We start from the raw sequence: 17,164 nt of genomic DNA on the forward strand, positions 1-17,164 counted from the left end.
CGAAACCATTGGCAGTGAGCTGGGAAATGGCTGCTAACGTTTTAATGACTTAATGAGACCTAATTAGTTGAAATGGGAGAGGGGAAGTGTACAGCAGTGGAGGTTATCGGTTTCTTTGTGTGTTGACTCACACATATGCGAGTATTTTTGTTCCAACAAGATTATGTTAATGTTTTAGTGCTCACATGTGCTTCCTGTCTGTGCTTTTGTGTGCATGTGCATGCATGCATGTTTATGTCGTCTCCATGACAGGTAGGCGTGTGTGTGTGTGTGTGTGTGTGTGTGTGTGTGTGTGTGTGTGTGTGTGTGTGTGTGTGTGTGTAGTAGGTCTGAATATATGGATACCACAAACCAAATTCTGGGGCTCGCCAGACTGCTTTTCTCAGCATTACCCAGCCACTTCATCAGGATGTGATGGTGGGGGGTCAGGCCTCATTTAATCAAGGAAAAAATTGCATCTCCCATTAACTTAATTAATCCAATGGTGGAGAAAGAGAAGCTGAGGGAAACCTGCCTGTGTGTGTGTGTGTGTGTGTGTGTGTGTGTGTGTGTGTGTGTGTGTGTGTGTGTGTGTGTGTACATGTGTGTGTGTGTGTGTGTGTATGTGTGTGTGTGTGTGTGTGTGTGCGCACACTGTCTTTCTGTGCCTCTTATAATAAATAATAATGGTTTTAAGCTGAATTCACAAAGAAGTCTGTCAAATGAACTATAGACAGGATGTTTGAATTACGTATATTCCTTGCACAGGTACACATGAAATCATGTAATGTCTCCATGAAAAAGACATAGCTTTAATTTATGGTATTTAAATGAGGAGGCTCTAATGCGAGAGAGGTGAAGATCATTTAAATGCCTTTATATGATATAGTTTGCATGATAGGGAAATTTGAAGATAAATGTGAAGAATCTTTGGGAATAAGATCCCATCATGACGTCATTTTTAGGAAGGTGATCATACCATGAGCTGTAAAGGAATATTCCCCCCAGATGGAGCCTTGATATCGATGGTGGTGAGGGAATCGAGCAGTGACTAAAGATCTGGATGGATGGGATGTGAGGCGGGAGTCTAATGAGCACAATAGAAGGACCGATGGATGGAGGTGGAAGTGACTCTGGGGTGGGGGAAGGTTGCATCGATCTGACACTGGAATGACAGCTGACGGCAGCAAAGGAACAGTTTCACTGTTATGACAGCAGCGAAACGATTGGCTCCCAAAATTTGATTGGTTTAACTGCACGAGGAAGAGAATGAAGATAGTCTAGATTGAACTGTCTGAATCTTTATGTCAGACAAATCTGGTTTGTAGTAATCAGCCATTAGTGCAGTGATGCCTCACTTGTAGGCCCACTAATGTACAATATGTAATAATTTCTCCTCTAATGCACTTTTCCAAGACGTTTGTCCAAGAGATCCTGTACAAAGTTTGACAAATTAAACATTAAATATTCATGTTTTGTTCACATGGAAGTGAAGTATGTGCAAGACAGCATGTATCTGTAGACTGAACAATCTGCCAAGAGGCTGATGGTGAACATCCCACATCTATCCTGCTAGCAGGATACTCTCACACAATCCTCTGCCAATACTCTACTCTTATCGTATTGTGTGGCTTTTTTCTTTGTGATTTTTATTAACTGACACATTTCTTGTAATGGCAATTTAATGCTTTTATTAGTTTCTACTGCATGTGTCTAACTAAACAGAAGTGGTGAATTAATGTTTTTTTTCCTGAAGGCTTTGTCCAAACTAATTTTAAACTACTGCTTCTAGATTGAATAACTTTCACAAGCACACACATGTACATTCCTCTGTCAGAGAGGGTGACTGCTGGCAACCCAAACCTTTCGCTGTCACTATAAATGTGTTCAACTGTAATGTCCACCGACCCTGAGCGCGCTATAAATCAGCTGTTGGGCTTGTCAATAGTGGAGGTCAGACAATCTTAGGTCTTTCTAAAAACAAATAAAATGGCATTTGCTCAGCGCTTATGTTACTTCATGCAATTGTGAGCCTCGTGTCAATTTTAAAGTGTGTCTGCCAAGTCAATAAATGTGAAATGTGAAAAATTATTTTAAAGCAGTATGAGCCAACTCACTCCGAGTCATAAAACTAAATCAAAATGATTCATTATCCCAGGGAAAAATCATGGCTATGTCAAACACAGACACTGAAAAGAATAACAATGACCTGGCACAGGTGCGATGCATACAGTATCGGGATCCAGTGTTTGCAGAGGTGATTTATCTTTTTCAAAGAGATGGTGTGTTTTTATCATTTACAAATCTAGAGACAATCAGGACAAACAAAATAACAATAGGGCTTTCGCACCATCGGTGTTCGGGCCCTAAATATGTTGTTAAAATTGGACAATTTTAGATATAGATGTCACTATGGAAGTTTCAGTTCAGTCCTTACTATCCCTAAGCTCCTGGCCTTAGTTCTTTGATTCCCTCACTATAATGCAAGCATTAAAATCTTTGTACACGTTCATTAACTTCTGTTTTACAACATGTTTCTAATAGTCTGCTTTGATATACTGTAGTATATAGTAAACTTTTATTATCCATGTACAAGAATAAGAATGCTCTCTGATCTCATGCATATTATACAACACATGTTAATGCATAATGTATGAAGAAATACCTGCACATTAAAAGCAGGAAAAATAGATCATGCATAAAAATAATATGTGTAGCCTCGTGGAAGCAGTGCAATATGAAACTCTTGCTTTTTCAGTTTTTGTCTGTATGTGACTAACACTTCAGCCTATCCATGCATGATAATTTAATGCTGCCATGTCTCTCAAGACTTGAAGTCTTCAGTTCTTTTTTTTTTAATCTCCAATCACTCTCAATTTCCCTCCTTTACTTTTTTATTAGTTCTCTTTTCTATTAAGATCTCTACTGTTTTTACTCTTTTCTGCTGCCATTTTCTTATCCATAGTACTAAGTTAAAACTATTTTACAGGACAACTTACTGTTATAAAATAGAGGGAGGGACTTAGAAATAATACCTCACTGAGTAGGTGATATACAGTTATACAGTATTAAGATAAACAATAAAGTAAATCAGCTGGATGCCCATTACACTAAGTCTGATACCACTGCATATAAAATCGCAATTATCTGCAACTTTCCTCAATGATAATGAAGCACTTTACATTAAATCATTAAAAACAAACCACGGCTTAATGGTTAAATTACCTTCATGCATTTATGCAGCATTCTGCTGCTCATCTCACACCAGCTCATCAACCTTTCACCTTGCCTCTCTCACTGACTTTAATGTCCTGCTGCTGACATACAAATCCCTTCACGCCGCTCCACCCTTTTCATTTGCAGAGCTCCTCCTCCTCCTCCTCTGAGCTTGGCCTCTTCTCTGTCCCCACAACACCCTGCCTCTGGAATGCACTGCCACTATCCATCTCTGTTGCCAACGCTATTGACTCCATTGAAGTTATGCTGTGAAATGACAAATTGGCAAATGCTGAAACTGATAAAGTAGCCAAAAATAGCAGATATGACAAATGACACGCATGTAAGAAACAATAATCAGATCGAAGGCAGGACAAATATGGACATATATTTTATCATAAAGATGAACTTAGACTCAACCTAGACTGTTGCAGAGCACAGTTAACAAGCCTCTCTTCCTTTGCTCTCCACAGAAAAGCCTGTATCGGTGGAGCTGAGCTGCGGTGCTGGGCCCAGCCATGTAGTGTTGGAGCCAGGTTTGCCCCTCTTGCTGGACTGCAACCTGGGGGCCAGCGACACACCTTTTAATGTCACCTGGCTAAAGGATGGCCAGCCACTGCCTCTGGAGGGTGATGTCTACCTGCAGTATTTAGCGAACGGTTCGCTCCTACTGCTGCCCGCTTCGAAGGACGGTATGCCTCCCCAGGGCGTGGAGGGCGGGTACAGCTGTGTGAGTGCCGGCGCCCTCGGAGCACTGACCAGCCGCACTGTAAACGTGCTTCTCGCAAGTAAGTGTCCAGCCACCCCCAGGACCATCCTTGTTTCTTTTAGGGGCTTTGATTAAGTATAGGTTGGGTGGGACGGAGGTTTACACATTTCTGTCGGTTCAATATGAGTGAATCTGTCTGTCGAAGTCTGTTAGTTCTGTAGAAAGTGGAATGAATAGTTTGAGACTTATTTGATTTTTAGCGCTGCTTTGAAAACAGAATTATTTGAATGGAATAAAATGAGAAGTCAATTAGTTGATTAGCAGAAAAATTTGTTAATCTGAATTAACTGTTAAAGTAATTTTGAAAGGGAAAATGCCGCATATTTCCCCAGTTTCAGCTTCTCAATTTGGATTTTTGTCTTTATAGTCTTGCGTGACAGAAAACTGCATAGCTGTGGGTTTTAGTCAGTCAAGATTTGGAGACTGCTGACTCCCCGAAATTGGATTTTCTTTACTATTTTGTGAGATTTTTCAAATCATTAAAAAAGTAATCTGAAGAAGCAGAAAGTAATCTGCTGTTTTATCAAAAAAATAAATAATAATTAGTTGCAGTTGTGATGTAAAGCTACAAAAATTAAGGCAATTTTCTTTAGGTTTGATTTAACTAAAAACTTTATATTATCCTAAGTTTGACATTTTGGGAAATACTCTAGTGGCTTTCTTCTTGAGCTTTGGGAACTTTTGTAGCAACTTTGAAGAGGGCAAGGCCAACTCTGTGCAAAAATGATGAAGCACATTACAGACATTAAATGGCCTGCGTTTTTTACCTTAGAGGACCAAGTGTGTGTTCGTATGTCCCAATTATTCATTCACAAACACACACATCAGTGGCGACAAAGCCATGCACGGTGCTCATCTGTCATTGGGAGCATGGGGTTCAGTGTGCAGTGTCTGGCCCATTGACTTGCGGCATGTGGACTGGAGGAGGTGGAAATTAAACCAGCAACCCACTCTACTATCTAAGCCTCTGGCTGTAGCTTTTGTATTCATCATAGATTGATGAGAGCACCATCAATCTCAGAGAAGCAAATGACCATATTCTCCAAAATGTCAAACTCTCTCCTTAATCCCTGAAAATGGCAATGTCACAATAATGAATATCCAGCTAATATATTTTCATTACACATGTGCTGGTGTTTGTCTATAAGGGTTTAGGAGGGTCAACATGTTGAATAATGCATCATTGATGTGGGAAGAATATTTATATTCATCCATTCTTCTATTTAAAGCATTTATTTGGGTACAGTACTTGAACACACACACGCAGACTGTAATTTTTCAGTTTTGTCTGGAGACTTTCCTTGCATGGATGGAGATGAACGTGGTTCTCCTCAGCTTCAGATTGGACCTAACAAGTGTCCTGGGATCAGGTACACTCTTAAAGAACACTCGGACACAGAGTGAAGGAGGACGAGGGGGTTAAAATGAAAGTGAACAGGAAGATATGGGTATGAGGAATGAGAGGACAGGCTTTAGTTTTTTAATCGGCCCTCCGAGGAGGCCTCTCTCCCTCACACTCCTAAGTGGTAGTCTTTATTTAGTCATTAGCTTTGTGTAAAATGAGACAGTATCCTCTGTGGATGCCCCTTCTTTTGTCGGCTGTCACATGCCTATTTATGAGGATCTCTTGTTTGAGGGACAATAAGGACAAAAGGAGAGGGAGGGGGGATGTTGAATGAATGGTGGGAAGGCGGAAAAGCTGGAGAGAGTTTGCAGTGATTGTGAAAGGAAAGGCTTCCGAGACCATTAAGAATGACCTTCAGTTTGCGTGTGTGTGTGTGTGTGTGTGTGTGTGTGTGTGTGTGTGTGTGTGTGTGTGTGTGTGTGTGTGTGTGTGTGTGTGTGTGTGTGTGTGTGTGTGTGTGTGTGTGCGCGCGTACAGGTGCATGTATGTGTGTGTGGTTTTTGAATTAAATCAGGAGTGAGAGGCTATGAGATGGATGTGACCGGTGTGAAGGAGGACGACAGCCGAACCGCCTCAACGCTGACATTGAGCGGACATTCTCGTTTCCTACTGTGTCTTCACTAGCAGGAATGAGAGCGAAGCGAGAACGTAGCAGAGATCACATCTGTGAAAACACGTTACGAAAGCCACCTGTTCCAGTTTCCCCGTCACAATATATGTTGCATGTGGCCTCGTCAAAAAGCATCAACACATGTGCATGTGTCAATGAGGCAGAGAGACGGTGATAGAGACGTCTCCCTCGCTTTAAAAACATAAAAAATAGTAAAAACCAACTCACTCTTCTCCTCGAGCAAAATAACAAAGGTGGCATACAGAGAGCACATTACATTTTACAAATACATTCACATGTAAATGATGATGATGGTAAAAAAAAAAAAGAAGAAGCCTAATTAAACCAATTAACCTTTCTCATTAGACTGCTGAGGTGAATGTCAATATTTCCTAATTCCTGCAGGCTTTCCCAAACCATTTCAATCAAACAGCTGATTTCGTAACCAAGAAAAGTGTCTCCTACCAGCAAATACGGCTTTATTTAACATGTTGTAGTGTTTATTTCAAGCTTTACAGTTGTCTATATATATTTGGTATTTGTTGTTTCCTTTTTGTGGTAGCATAATATTAATGCATTTTTTCCCCTCAAACTGTGTTACATTTTGCATAATGCCAAGGAAAATATTAAGAGAGTACGGAGAATAGCATTTCAAAATAAGAAATTCTTGTTTGGTTACAGCTAACATTATCATAAAGTTTCTGTGTTGAAAAATTGTACTTGTGAATTGTACCGGTGAAAGGTGAAAGGTACTGCTTTGCTGTAACGGGCTTCCTTTTGTCAACGTTGAAGGGCATGCATGTCAAAACTGGCAGAATTGCACATATTTTCCAGCAGCTATTACAAAATATCTGTAGAGGCTGGGGGCAAGCCTGATGAGTTTTCACAGTGTTACTCAGCCTGAAAGCTGGGTAGCGAAGAGGTCACGGGTGGAATTATCTGCTTGCACAAGGGGAAGGGAAAAAAAAATGCTGCAATCTGATAGCTGTGGGGCCAAAGACTGGGGCATAGATAGAGGGGACGGACAAAGACAGAGAAAGAGTTGGGGCAGAGTCAAGGGCAGGAGAGAACGAGAGAAGACTGAAATAAAGAGAGGGAGAGCAAAGAAAGACAAGATGGAAACTTTTTATGTAGCACACTGAAGGGTTGAACTTAGCATAGAGAAGTTCCCAAAGAGATGCCTGAAAATGTTCCTTACACAGTAAGACCTTGTTGCTAGGAAACAATTGGACATATTTTTGACCCTGTGGCTTGGTATGTCACCTTCCGGCTGTAAATGTTACCATGAAAAATTGCAGAGGATATCATCACAAGCCCGGGCAGAGCACTGTCAGCTTTTGCAACATTTGAGAGTGTGATCTGCATGGTGCCCGATGGATCTGCCATGGAATTTTCATCACGGGCCTGGGGACACTGATGGAGCCCTGGGAAAAGACTAATATGATTATGTTTTGACAGAGCGGAGGTGGAAGCCCAGCCAGTCGCCATTGTTCCATCACAGCATGGGCAAAGTGTCTTCTCCGAACACCCCCACCCCCCACACCCTTCTTTGCATTAACGTCTGCTAATGCGCGCTCTCGCTTATCAGCTGTTATTCGTCACTCATGCAGATGCAATCCCCCCCCCCCCCCCCCCTACACACACACACACACACACACACACACACACACACACACACACACACACACACACACACACACACACACACCCCATGCACACATACACACTCGGGGGACATACAGTAGATGCACAGTGTGATCCCGTAATGTAATCAAAAGCAGTCCGTGTGCAGGCATCAAGGCACACACTAGAGTAAACACTGAGGTACAAGTAGCTCGGAACACATGCACTCCAATTTACACACATGCAGACACTAACACACACTCAGCGGCCCTGGCAACCCGTCAGGCAGTCTGTCAGTGTTACAGGTCGTGTGTTTACATGAGTGTATCATGCTGTGTAATGGCTGGAAGTGGCAGGGGTTAATCATCAACGCCTCCTGTAAAACTTGCTACGCAACATTCAGTGCAAGTTTGTCTGAAGTGAATCAGATGCTTTCTGCTACGATGACCAAGCATGTGTGTCAGCCTCTGTGTACTCATTGAGAAACTTTGTTCCCTTGGCGCGGCAGGAAAACACAGATGGCCAGTTTGTTGCCATGACAAACATTTGGTGTGATAGGGGTTGTGGTGATTTCGGATAGTCCGCCCAGTGTCTCCCCGAGTTTACAGTGGTTTGGAGAAAGATTCGTATACAAGTTGGGATGGCTTGAGATTGAAAATCTTGAGGCAGCCGTGTGATTGGCTGCAAGTTCTTCCTCCTGCCGGGTCCTCCGGTGAGTTTTTAGTAAAAGCAGGAACACGTTTCGGTGCGAGCTCTTTACTCAGTCCTCCCTTCCTTAGTTTTGTTTAAAGTCTGTTGACATCCCCCTGTGTCGCCACACTTACTCAGCTTTGTAGCCATGGCAGTGGTGTGGATCTATGGATGGCCATGGCTGAGTGGATGGCTGGTCCACCACTTTGATCCTGACTGAAATATCGTATTTACTCTTGAGTTGATTGACATGACATTTAGTTCCGATGTTCATGGTCCCTAGAAGACTAATCTCGAGTGACACCAGCAGATTTACATATTTGTTGATTTTTTTTTTTTTTTTTTTTTTTTTTTTTTTGGTGTGCGTGGGTGAAATGTCTGTATTGTGGACAGGTCACCCCAAAAGTTGGTACAACTGCTGCTGGTGCCCAGTGAATTAACTTTGGTGATTCCTTGACATTTCATTAAGCACCATTAGCAATTTTTCACTTATCACAGTCAACTTTAATCTAGTCAAGTTTATGCAGAGACATTTATTATTCCAACATGATTTAATGACTCCAGTGATGCGATGACTTTTCCTCTCCCATCATGAAGCTGACATTTGTGGTTTTGAGTTTAATTTCTTGAAAATTATTGAATGGGTCGCCTTGTAATTAGGTACAGACATTCATGTCCTTAGGAAAAAAAATGCATAATTATGGTGATCCCCTTACTTTTCAACAGGTCAGATGGAAAGTGACTGAAATTGTTGTGTAAAGAATAAAAAAAATGGGGATGGAGAAAGAGGTTTGAACCTTCTTCCTCACCAGCTAGACACAGCTAGACAATACACAAAGTTGGCGTAAACACTTGATGTCCATTTTCAGAATATTATGGAAACTTTAGAAATTATTAGTATTTATGTACGAGGGTGGATTAATGATTTCTGAGACTCCTCCTGTTGCATGCAAACGATGTACAGCCTTGTTATGCAGCATTGCTGGACAATCTTTACATGTTTTTCAATCTGATTTGAATCAGGTATGTGGTTATTTCCACATGGAGGAAGAGTGTTACAGAAAGCAGTGAAAGACTGACTTATGAGCAACTGCATGCATTTAGTTGTTTAAATGCTTTACCTTTATTTGTTACATTTCACTGAGCACAAAAATTACAAGATATTAGTGGAAGTGTTTTACAGTCTACCACGTGGTTAATGTAACTACATACTCCATTTTTTTTTAACCCAGTTATATCATTTGGGAGTTGGAGTCTCCCTGTTTTCTGTTACCTTCCTGCTTTTTTTTCCCTGCCTCTGGTTGCCTTCTTTCTCTGCTCTCTCCTTTGATCCACCCCCACTCTCTACTTCTCAGTCAGGGCTACAGGCAAAGTGGCTGGGACAGCCAGCCTGTTTTGTTCTCTCTTCCAACAGCCCGTTGGGGTCAGAGGTTAGAGGCCCTCAGACAGTGCTCCCTGCTGCCCCCTGGTGCACAGCAATACCTACAGATTCCCTGGTTTGTGTGAGTGTGGAGGCTGTGAAAATTGGAGCCCTGCCAAGAGTCAACCTGGAGAGAGAAATAATCGAGCCAAGCCTGGTTACATCCCCAAATTTCTTCTAATTAGGACATTCGATGGTATTTAAAGAGTCTGAATAAGTTTTTAATTAAATCACAGAAATTAAAACGGTACCTTTTAAAAGCCCTAAAATGGCTTTGGTACACACTGAATGCAGAAGTTTCATTCACATATGATTCTGGACTTACTCAAACTGGTTTTAAAGTAAACCAAGGGAATCAATTGTTTAAACAGTTGCTGCGAATGGGCTAATTGGTGGTCAGTTCTGTTTGTTTTGTATTTAAGCTTCAGCCGCCAATTAGCCTAGAGGCCCCCCTTGTGACTCGACCAAGTTGGTTTGGCAACCCATGTAATAAATTGTGCTTAATATGTTTTCAAATGCAGTGTATGTGGAGTCTAATGGAAATGTAGCAAAGGACAGATAAGTGATTCTGCTTTGATAACTCGATAATCTCTGTACCTGCAGGTCTGTCTAAATTCCATCAGGAGCCGTCATCCCAAACAGTGCCTAGAGGGGGCGCTGCCCGCTTTGAGTGCCAGATTGAGGGAGTACCCACACCAGGTATTACCTGGGAGAAGGATAAAGTGGCTGTCCCTGAGGAGACAAGGTAACCACACTTTGCATCTTGTTGTGGTCCTTCAGCCTCTTATTGTATTTTAAATATTCTCATAAAGTGCATTCATGAGTGAGCAGTGTACTAGATTTTATATACTGGATTTCTTGCAAATTCACCTTTGTGAGTATGATTAAAGGACTGTAACTCAGCATTTGGAGCATTTGGAGTCAAGCTGAGTGCTGCCCTCCATATGCACACTCGGGTTTCAGATCATGCCGAAGCTGTTTAATTCAACAATGACAGATATTTTGTCACTGTCAGTTTGCAGTTTATTTGGGGAAACTTTCATGCTGAGTTCCACAAACTGCCACAAATTAAAGTGCACGCCACACTGAAATGACCCTGTTTATCAAACTTATTTATATGTGTGCTCCTTTATTTCGTAGTGCTCTCACTGAGACAAACACGTTGCTTTCGATTTTCAAGGTGAAAATACAGCCAAAGTCCTCTTGTATAAATATTACTGCTGATAGAAGTATGAAATGCAATTACTTATAAAGGCTTAATAATAGTCCCCATTTGGAAACTTTAACCATCAAATTATACCAGAATTACATTAAGAACTGACTGGGTGATCACATTCACATTTTTTTTTTTATTTTCAATAAAAATGGAACAAGATCTTTCACATGCCCTGCAAAATAATTGAAAATAATCTTTTGGTCATCTCTTTGTCATTTGAATTATCCTTCTGTGTTCATTAAACATACAAAACATACATGTACATGCAAATTATTACAATGCTGCCTTAACATAACCTTGTCACGTCTCTATCGAGTCCCCTGGTACATACTGTATGCAATTATAAGTCAATTCAATGCAAGTAAGAATTAGTTATAAAATCTTTGATCAAGTGTGTGGCATTCTTTTGTATTGTAATATTAAAGTAATTTTGTAGGTTTGCTGTGAAGTAAACAAGTCTGACAGCTCAACTATTTTCAAATTTGATTTTCAGGGTTTCAACTATAAGAACGACACTGAAGAATCTCCTTTAGCTTGCAACAAACAACACAGCAAAGAGAACATATTTCAGAGTGTAAAGCTGTATAGACATCAGAGGTCTTTCTCTGTCAGTTTTCTTGCAAATATTCTCATTTACTGAGCCACTTAACAATATTGACACTTCACTGTGGCTCTACTGGCCCTAGAATTTGTTTCTAGCTGTATTGTGCAGGGCCGAGCATTAATGGCTGCTGGAGCCTGCATGACCTGCAAACAGCTTGCTGCTTATAAGGTCTTATTGGTGAGATGTGGTTCTGCTACCTCAGGCGCCGTTAATGGCCTCTCACAAAAATCAGCCAAAGGTTTGGCTGATACATCGCTCGCTTTTCTTTCTCTCTCTGTTCTCTCCTGCTTTAATGTGCTTTTTTCCTCTCTATTAAACCCTCTGCCATCTTCGGCTCTTTCTCTTTGTTAATAACCCCTTTCCATCTCTATTTCTGTTATTCTTCTTACGCTCTCATTAGGTCTTTCTTTTCGTATTCTTTGTAATTTTCGCATCCACTGCCTGTCTTTATCCTCACTGTCTCTTTTTTCCTCATGTCCTCTGCACTTCCTTTGCCCTTCCTCCCTCCTGAACTGGCTACCACTGCTCACATTTTGGTTGGATTAATAGGCTATGATAAAGGCAATAAGATGGTATTACATTGCTTGGGCCCCCAGGGGTCTGGCTTGCAGACCACAATTAATATGTCTGGAACATGAAGTAGGGATATGTGGAAAGGCAGATATGGGTAAAATGTTCAATACAAATCCAATTTGTGCACACATATTCATAATATACACAAATCCCATTTATTTTATACCTTGCCTTTTTTCAATTCTGTGATTCTATGAAGTTCAAGATCTTCCTGTCTCTGTCTAGAAAGCAAATTTAACCTATCTTTGTAGTGTCCTCTGCTCAATAAAGAGGGATGGAGCCAGCAGGATCCCAGCAGACTTCATCAGCTGGATGCCTCATGTTGCAGGGCACTAAGCCTTTTATTCAGTTGTTTTTTTCTCTAATTCTCCTTCTTAATATATCTCCCTCTGCTTCCTCCCCTCTGTGTTACCCTGTGTGCAACAGGTTTATTTCCCTTCCTAACGGGGTGCTCCAGATTCTGGAGGTGACCAAGGAGGATGAAGGCGTCTACCGCTGTGTCGCGTCCAATTCTGCGAGGAAGGACATCAGTCATGAGGCCAGGCTCACTGTCACCACAGGTGAGGTCTGCCACAGTGCTTTACAGTGTTTGAATAGGCAGCCAGACACCACGGAGAGCTGCAGGCCCAAACTCTAATGTCGCTTTTAGGACATGCTTGAAAAGCATTAGATACATCTAGTGCTTTTTCACTTGTGTAGTGTTTGAGTTGTGTGTGGGTTTTTAGTGACTATTTCTCATCAAATAAAAAAAACAAAAGTTATTTCTGGCAGATATTTTCCACATGCTACTATCGCAGCAGCAGGTTGTTGTAATACTTGCTTTGAATAATTACTTGTTTTTCCTACAAAAAAATCGACTTAATCTTCTTTACTTAAAAATCCAGAAACTATGAATATGCACAAAGTTTTCAATTCAAAGGTTTAACTACTTGACATCTTTCAAGTGTCCACATTATGTTTGTGTAAGTTGCATATGCATACCGGGCCGTGGAGATCTTGATGGTGCATGTCTCAAGGTGATCGCAGAGAAACTTTTCACATTCAGCAGATGAATTTCAAAACAGCCCTTTAGTGTCGAACTGTGCCAACATCACTGCACAGTGAAGGTCATACATCTAAGGCTAAAGATACATTATAATGGCCAATTGATTTACATATCAGAAAGAACAGTGGATATGCTCTCGTTGAGATTACATCAATAAATTATGTTTTTACTCTAATTATTTCAGCACTATGGTCACTTCAGCTTGAATAGCTGATACTGTACACATATAGTGGCTGCTAGTTTCTGTGTTAATTTCCTTACAATTTAAAAATGCTGTAAAGTAGAAATGAAAATGAGTTTTAAGTGCATCAAACCACAGAAGAATGGGTTGTTTACTACCCATCCGAATTTGAATGAAAAAAAAAACACCTACAAGTGTGTTAAATTAGGCTTTGAAATCGTGAGAAAATCAGCAGTCTTCTCTGCTCTGAGACTGGGGGGGCGTGTCGCCTGAAGGAGCTGAAGTTCTGCCCCCTCACTGGAAGGTGTTCAGTGTTCTGTATGAGAGTCCTGTGGCTGCAGTTCTTTTCCCCACTAAGCGGTCCGTCTGACATCCAACCTCTCGGGTGACTTTATGCATGATGTCACACTGGCACTCTGTCTCTCTGGTGGTTGGAGCAGCCTGCTTTGTGAAAACAGAATAGAATTAAAACTGCATCAGTGATATGCAGGCCCTCGCACGCTGCACGCAAAGGTCAGCATATTCCCGCTTGCAGTTTTAATTTTTTTCTTGATCTTGTTCCTTATTCTTCTTGGAAAAAAAAGAAGCCTTTTTTTGACGGCTTTAACATCTTCAGAAACTCATGAAAGTTGGTGCCTGACGCATGTGCAAAGTTTCATGAGGTTTGGAGCATCGTTTGACCTTAAACATCAACTTCCTGTGTCACGGCAAAACATCAAACTTAGCCGCATCACCCTGGCTATACTATATACTATATACTATATACAATATATTTTTGGAGTATGACCTTTTTCTGAACTGACATGCATGCCTCAAGTTACTCCTCGCTGTGAGGCAACTGCTCTAACCAGTGCACAATGACAAAAAAAAGTCTCTTTTGGACTTTTTTTTGGTTTGAGTTTTGTATTGTTTTTGACTTTTGGTTTGGTATTGGTGCTATTAGTCCTGTGTGGCTTACCCTTAGAGGGACTCACCCTCCATGAACCATGAGTGTTACCTTGGCGAGGCTCGAACCTGTGTCTTCATGAGGTCGTTTCCAGCTCAGAGTCAGTGTCGTAGACTGCTGGATTATCTTCGGTGCCGGAGGTCATGTCGCGGCAGGAGAAAGTGGTTCATGGAGTTCACTCAGAGCTTCCAGTGACTCAACTAACAGTCTGGTTAACTCAACAGGTGAAAGATTCTCCTCCACCAAGGTTGCTATTAATGGTTCAGATTCCACCTCGGCCTGTTGATGGTGATTCAACTTTTTGGAGAAGTTGAAACGTTTGGAGAAATTGAAAAAGTTTTGCATACACTACACATTACAGGAAGATATTTAATATCACTGCAGACCCCTTGAAAACACGTATATCTACCATCCAAAGAATGTCTGCGGCAATTTTGGTCGCATTTGAATAAATATTTGTGGACGGTGGAGTTATAGGTTGAAGTGAGCCAAAAATTTGTCACAATGCTGTCATTCTCCTGGGAAGATTGGTGGCTCAGTGGTTAGCACTGCTGCCTCTCAGTCAGAAGCGTTGGGGTTTGAACCTCCCCTTTGTCATGACTTAAAAAAAAAAGCATAAGTCATTTTTTGAACATGTCGTAGCATGACTTTTGGGTCACTTTTTGGCCGCCACGCAACGGGCACACCAATCAACGAAAACAAATTATTTTGATAACTTTTAATTCCAAACATGTTCAGAGTGCATAGACTAAATTTCAAGTCTGTGTTTTGGCATGTGTGTTACCTTGGCGGGGCTCAAACCTGTGTCTTCATGAGTTTGTTTCTAGCTCAGGGTCAGTGTCGTAGACTGGATAATTTGCCGGTGGGCAAATAGTGGCAGGAGAAAGTGGTTCATAGAGTTCACTCAGAGCTTCCAGCGACTCAACCGACAGTCTGGTTTAACTCAACAGATAAAATATTCTATTTCACCAAGGTATCTATTAATGGTTCAAATTCCACCTTGGCCTGTTGATGATTACATTTTTAGTGAAGTTGAAACATTTGGAGAAATTGAAAAAGTTTTAGGGGTTCGATTCCCCCCTTCTGTAATGACTTTTTTTTTTTTTTTTTTTATAAATCATACTATAGTATGTCATCAAAATTATGAAGAAAAAAAGTCATACTACAGCAAAAAGTGACCTAAAAGTAATTTTTGGGTCACTTTTTGGACGTGCTATATTGTGATTTTTATATCATATTTTGGACAACATGACTTTTCTTTGAATATTTTGGACGACATACTTTGGATATTTTGGATGACTTTTTGGAGTATGACCTTTTTCTGAACTGACATGCATGACTCAAGTTACTTCTCACTGTGAGGTATCTGCTCTAACACCACTGTGTCATACTATATCATGTTGTCCGAAATATGAAAGAAAGAAGTAACTTTTGGACTTTTTTTTTTTTTTAATTGTTGCTGACCTTTGGTTTGGTATTAGTGTGACTGCACGTACAAACCCGAACTTGTCTGGCTTACCCTTAGAGGGATTCGCTCTCCGTGAACCGTGTGGCTTACCAAGGGGACTCGCCCTCAGTAAACCATGAACCTTGTGTGTTACCTCGGCGGGTAAACCATGAACCATGTGTGTTACCTCAGCGGGTAAACCATGAACCATGTGTGTTACCTTGGCTCGAACCCATCTTCATGAGGTCGTTTCCAGCTTGGAGTCAAACTGGAAGGTTAACTCGACCTTATCTAAATTTAAAGAGATAAAAATTACCACTCATTTTGAAACTACAACAAAAAGAAGAAATCAAATTCAAAACTGTTCATGACTTTAGGTATTTCAATAAACAATCATTAAATGTTACCTTATGGTTTATTTATGCTCCAATCATTGAATTTCTAAGCCATAAGTAATGCTGAGTACTTTGAGCACAGTATTTGCCTATTCTTACTCATTGTATTTGCATACACCCACCTGTCTTTGATCACAATCCCAGGTTGACCCTAAAATACTGCCATCAGTGGATTACATGTTGCAGTGAGTCAGTAAAGAACTTTGTGAGGTGTGATTTTTAGCTTTTAGCAGGCCACACTAAAGCTACATGGTATTATCTTCCTCCGACGCCAGCTAGAGATCAATGTTAATTGGCCTCTTTGTGAATATCATTGTGTCCTTTTTGTGTCACAGCTTTTAAAAAGAAAGAGAAAGAGACAGCGAGGTAAGGCCAAAGCAAGTAAATCAGTTACAGCAACATTTTAAGTTGGATATTAAAGGATCATTTTGAAAATTAGTGGCAGAAGTCTTTAAATACATTCAGATACACAAGCCTTTCATACCTGCAATGACACAAAGGCTAATGTTTCCAGGCTATTTTCCGTCAGTGGCCTCGCTGCTGTCACTCCAGGAGGACACTACTTAAGACTCCATCATGTGAGTCGTTACATGAAGCAGACGTCAGATGTAATGCCATCAATTCACTCGCTTTCACTTCTATAAATAGAATATCTTAACACCTGCAGCCACACATTGACAGCTTGAAGTTGAGGTCACCAAGTCACATACCTGACTTGAGAAGATTTAGAAAATGTGAACACTCACTTGCTTTAAAACTCACAGTTTATACTTTCTTCCTTTTCTTTTCTCTTTACTTTCACTTTCTTTATGATTTTTTTTTTTTATCCTTTACGCCGCACCCACACCGATCACATCCACACATTAGTCCCATCAAGGCACACTCTGCAGTGCAGCCCTCGCAAAGGCTGACTGACCCACTTAAAGCCTTGTGCATAACCAAGGTTTGCTGTATCTCAATGATTAATTTATAATGTGTTTACAGAATGCCAGGCCTCTTTCCTGAGATCATTAGCATTATGAGCTGCTGAGGGTTGAGCAGAATC

At 40.9% G+C, this 17,164-nt stretch overlaps 1 protein-coding gene across 1 annotated transcript in view; it reads left to right on the plus strand.

Annotated features, from left to right (window-relative positions):
• Positions 1-17,164, plus strand: part of igdcc4 (immunoglobulin superfamily, DCC subclass, member 4) — a 49,015-nt gene that overhangs the window by 14,977 nt on the left and 16,874 nt on the right. Inside the window, exons 2-4 of the mRNA XM_069174330.1 lie at positions 3,669-3,983; positions 10,316-10,457; positions 12,532-12,665. Of these exons, the coding sequence (XP_069030431.1) occupies positions 3,669-3,983; positions 10,316-10,457; positions 12,532-12,665 (591 nt within the window). The remainder of the gene's footprint in view (positions 1-3,668; positions 3,984-10,315; positions 10,458-12,531; positions 12,666-17,164) is intronic.

This window comes from Embiotoca jacksoni, unplaced genomic scaffold, assembly GCF_022577435.1.
Source record: "Embiotoca jacksoni isolate LCO1_2020_lvr unplaced genomic scaffold, fEmbJac1.0.p SCAF_6, whole genome shotgun sequence".
Taxonomy (NCBI): Eukaryota; Metazoa; Chordata; class Actinopteri; family Embiotocidae; genus Embiotoca; species Embiotoca jacksoni.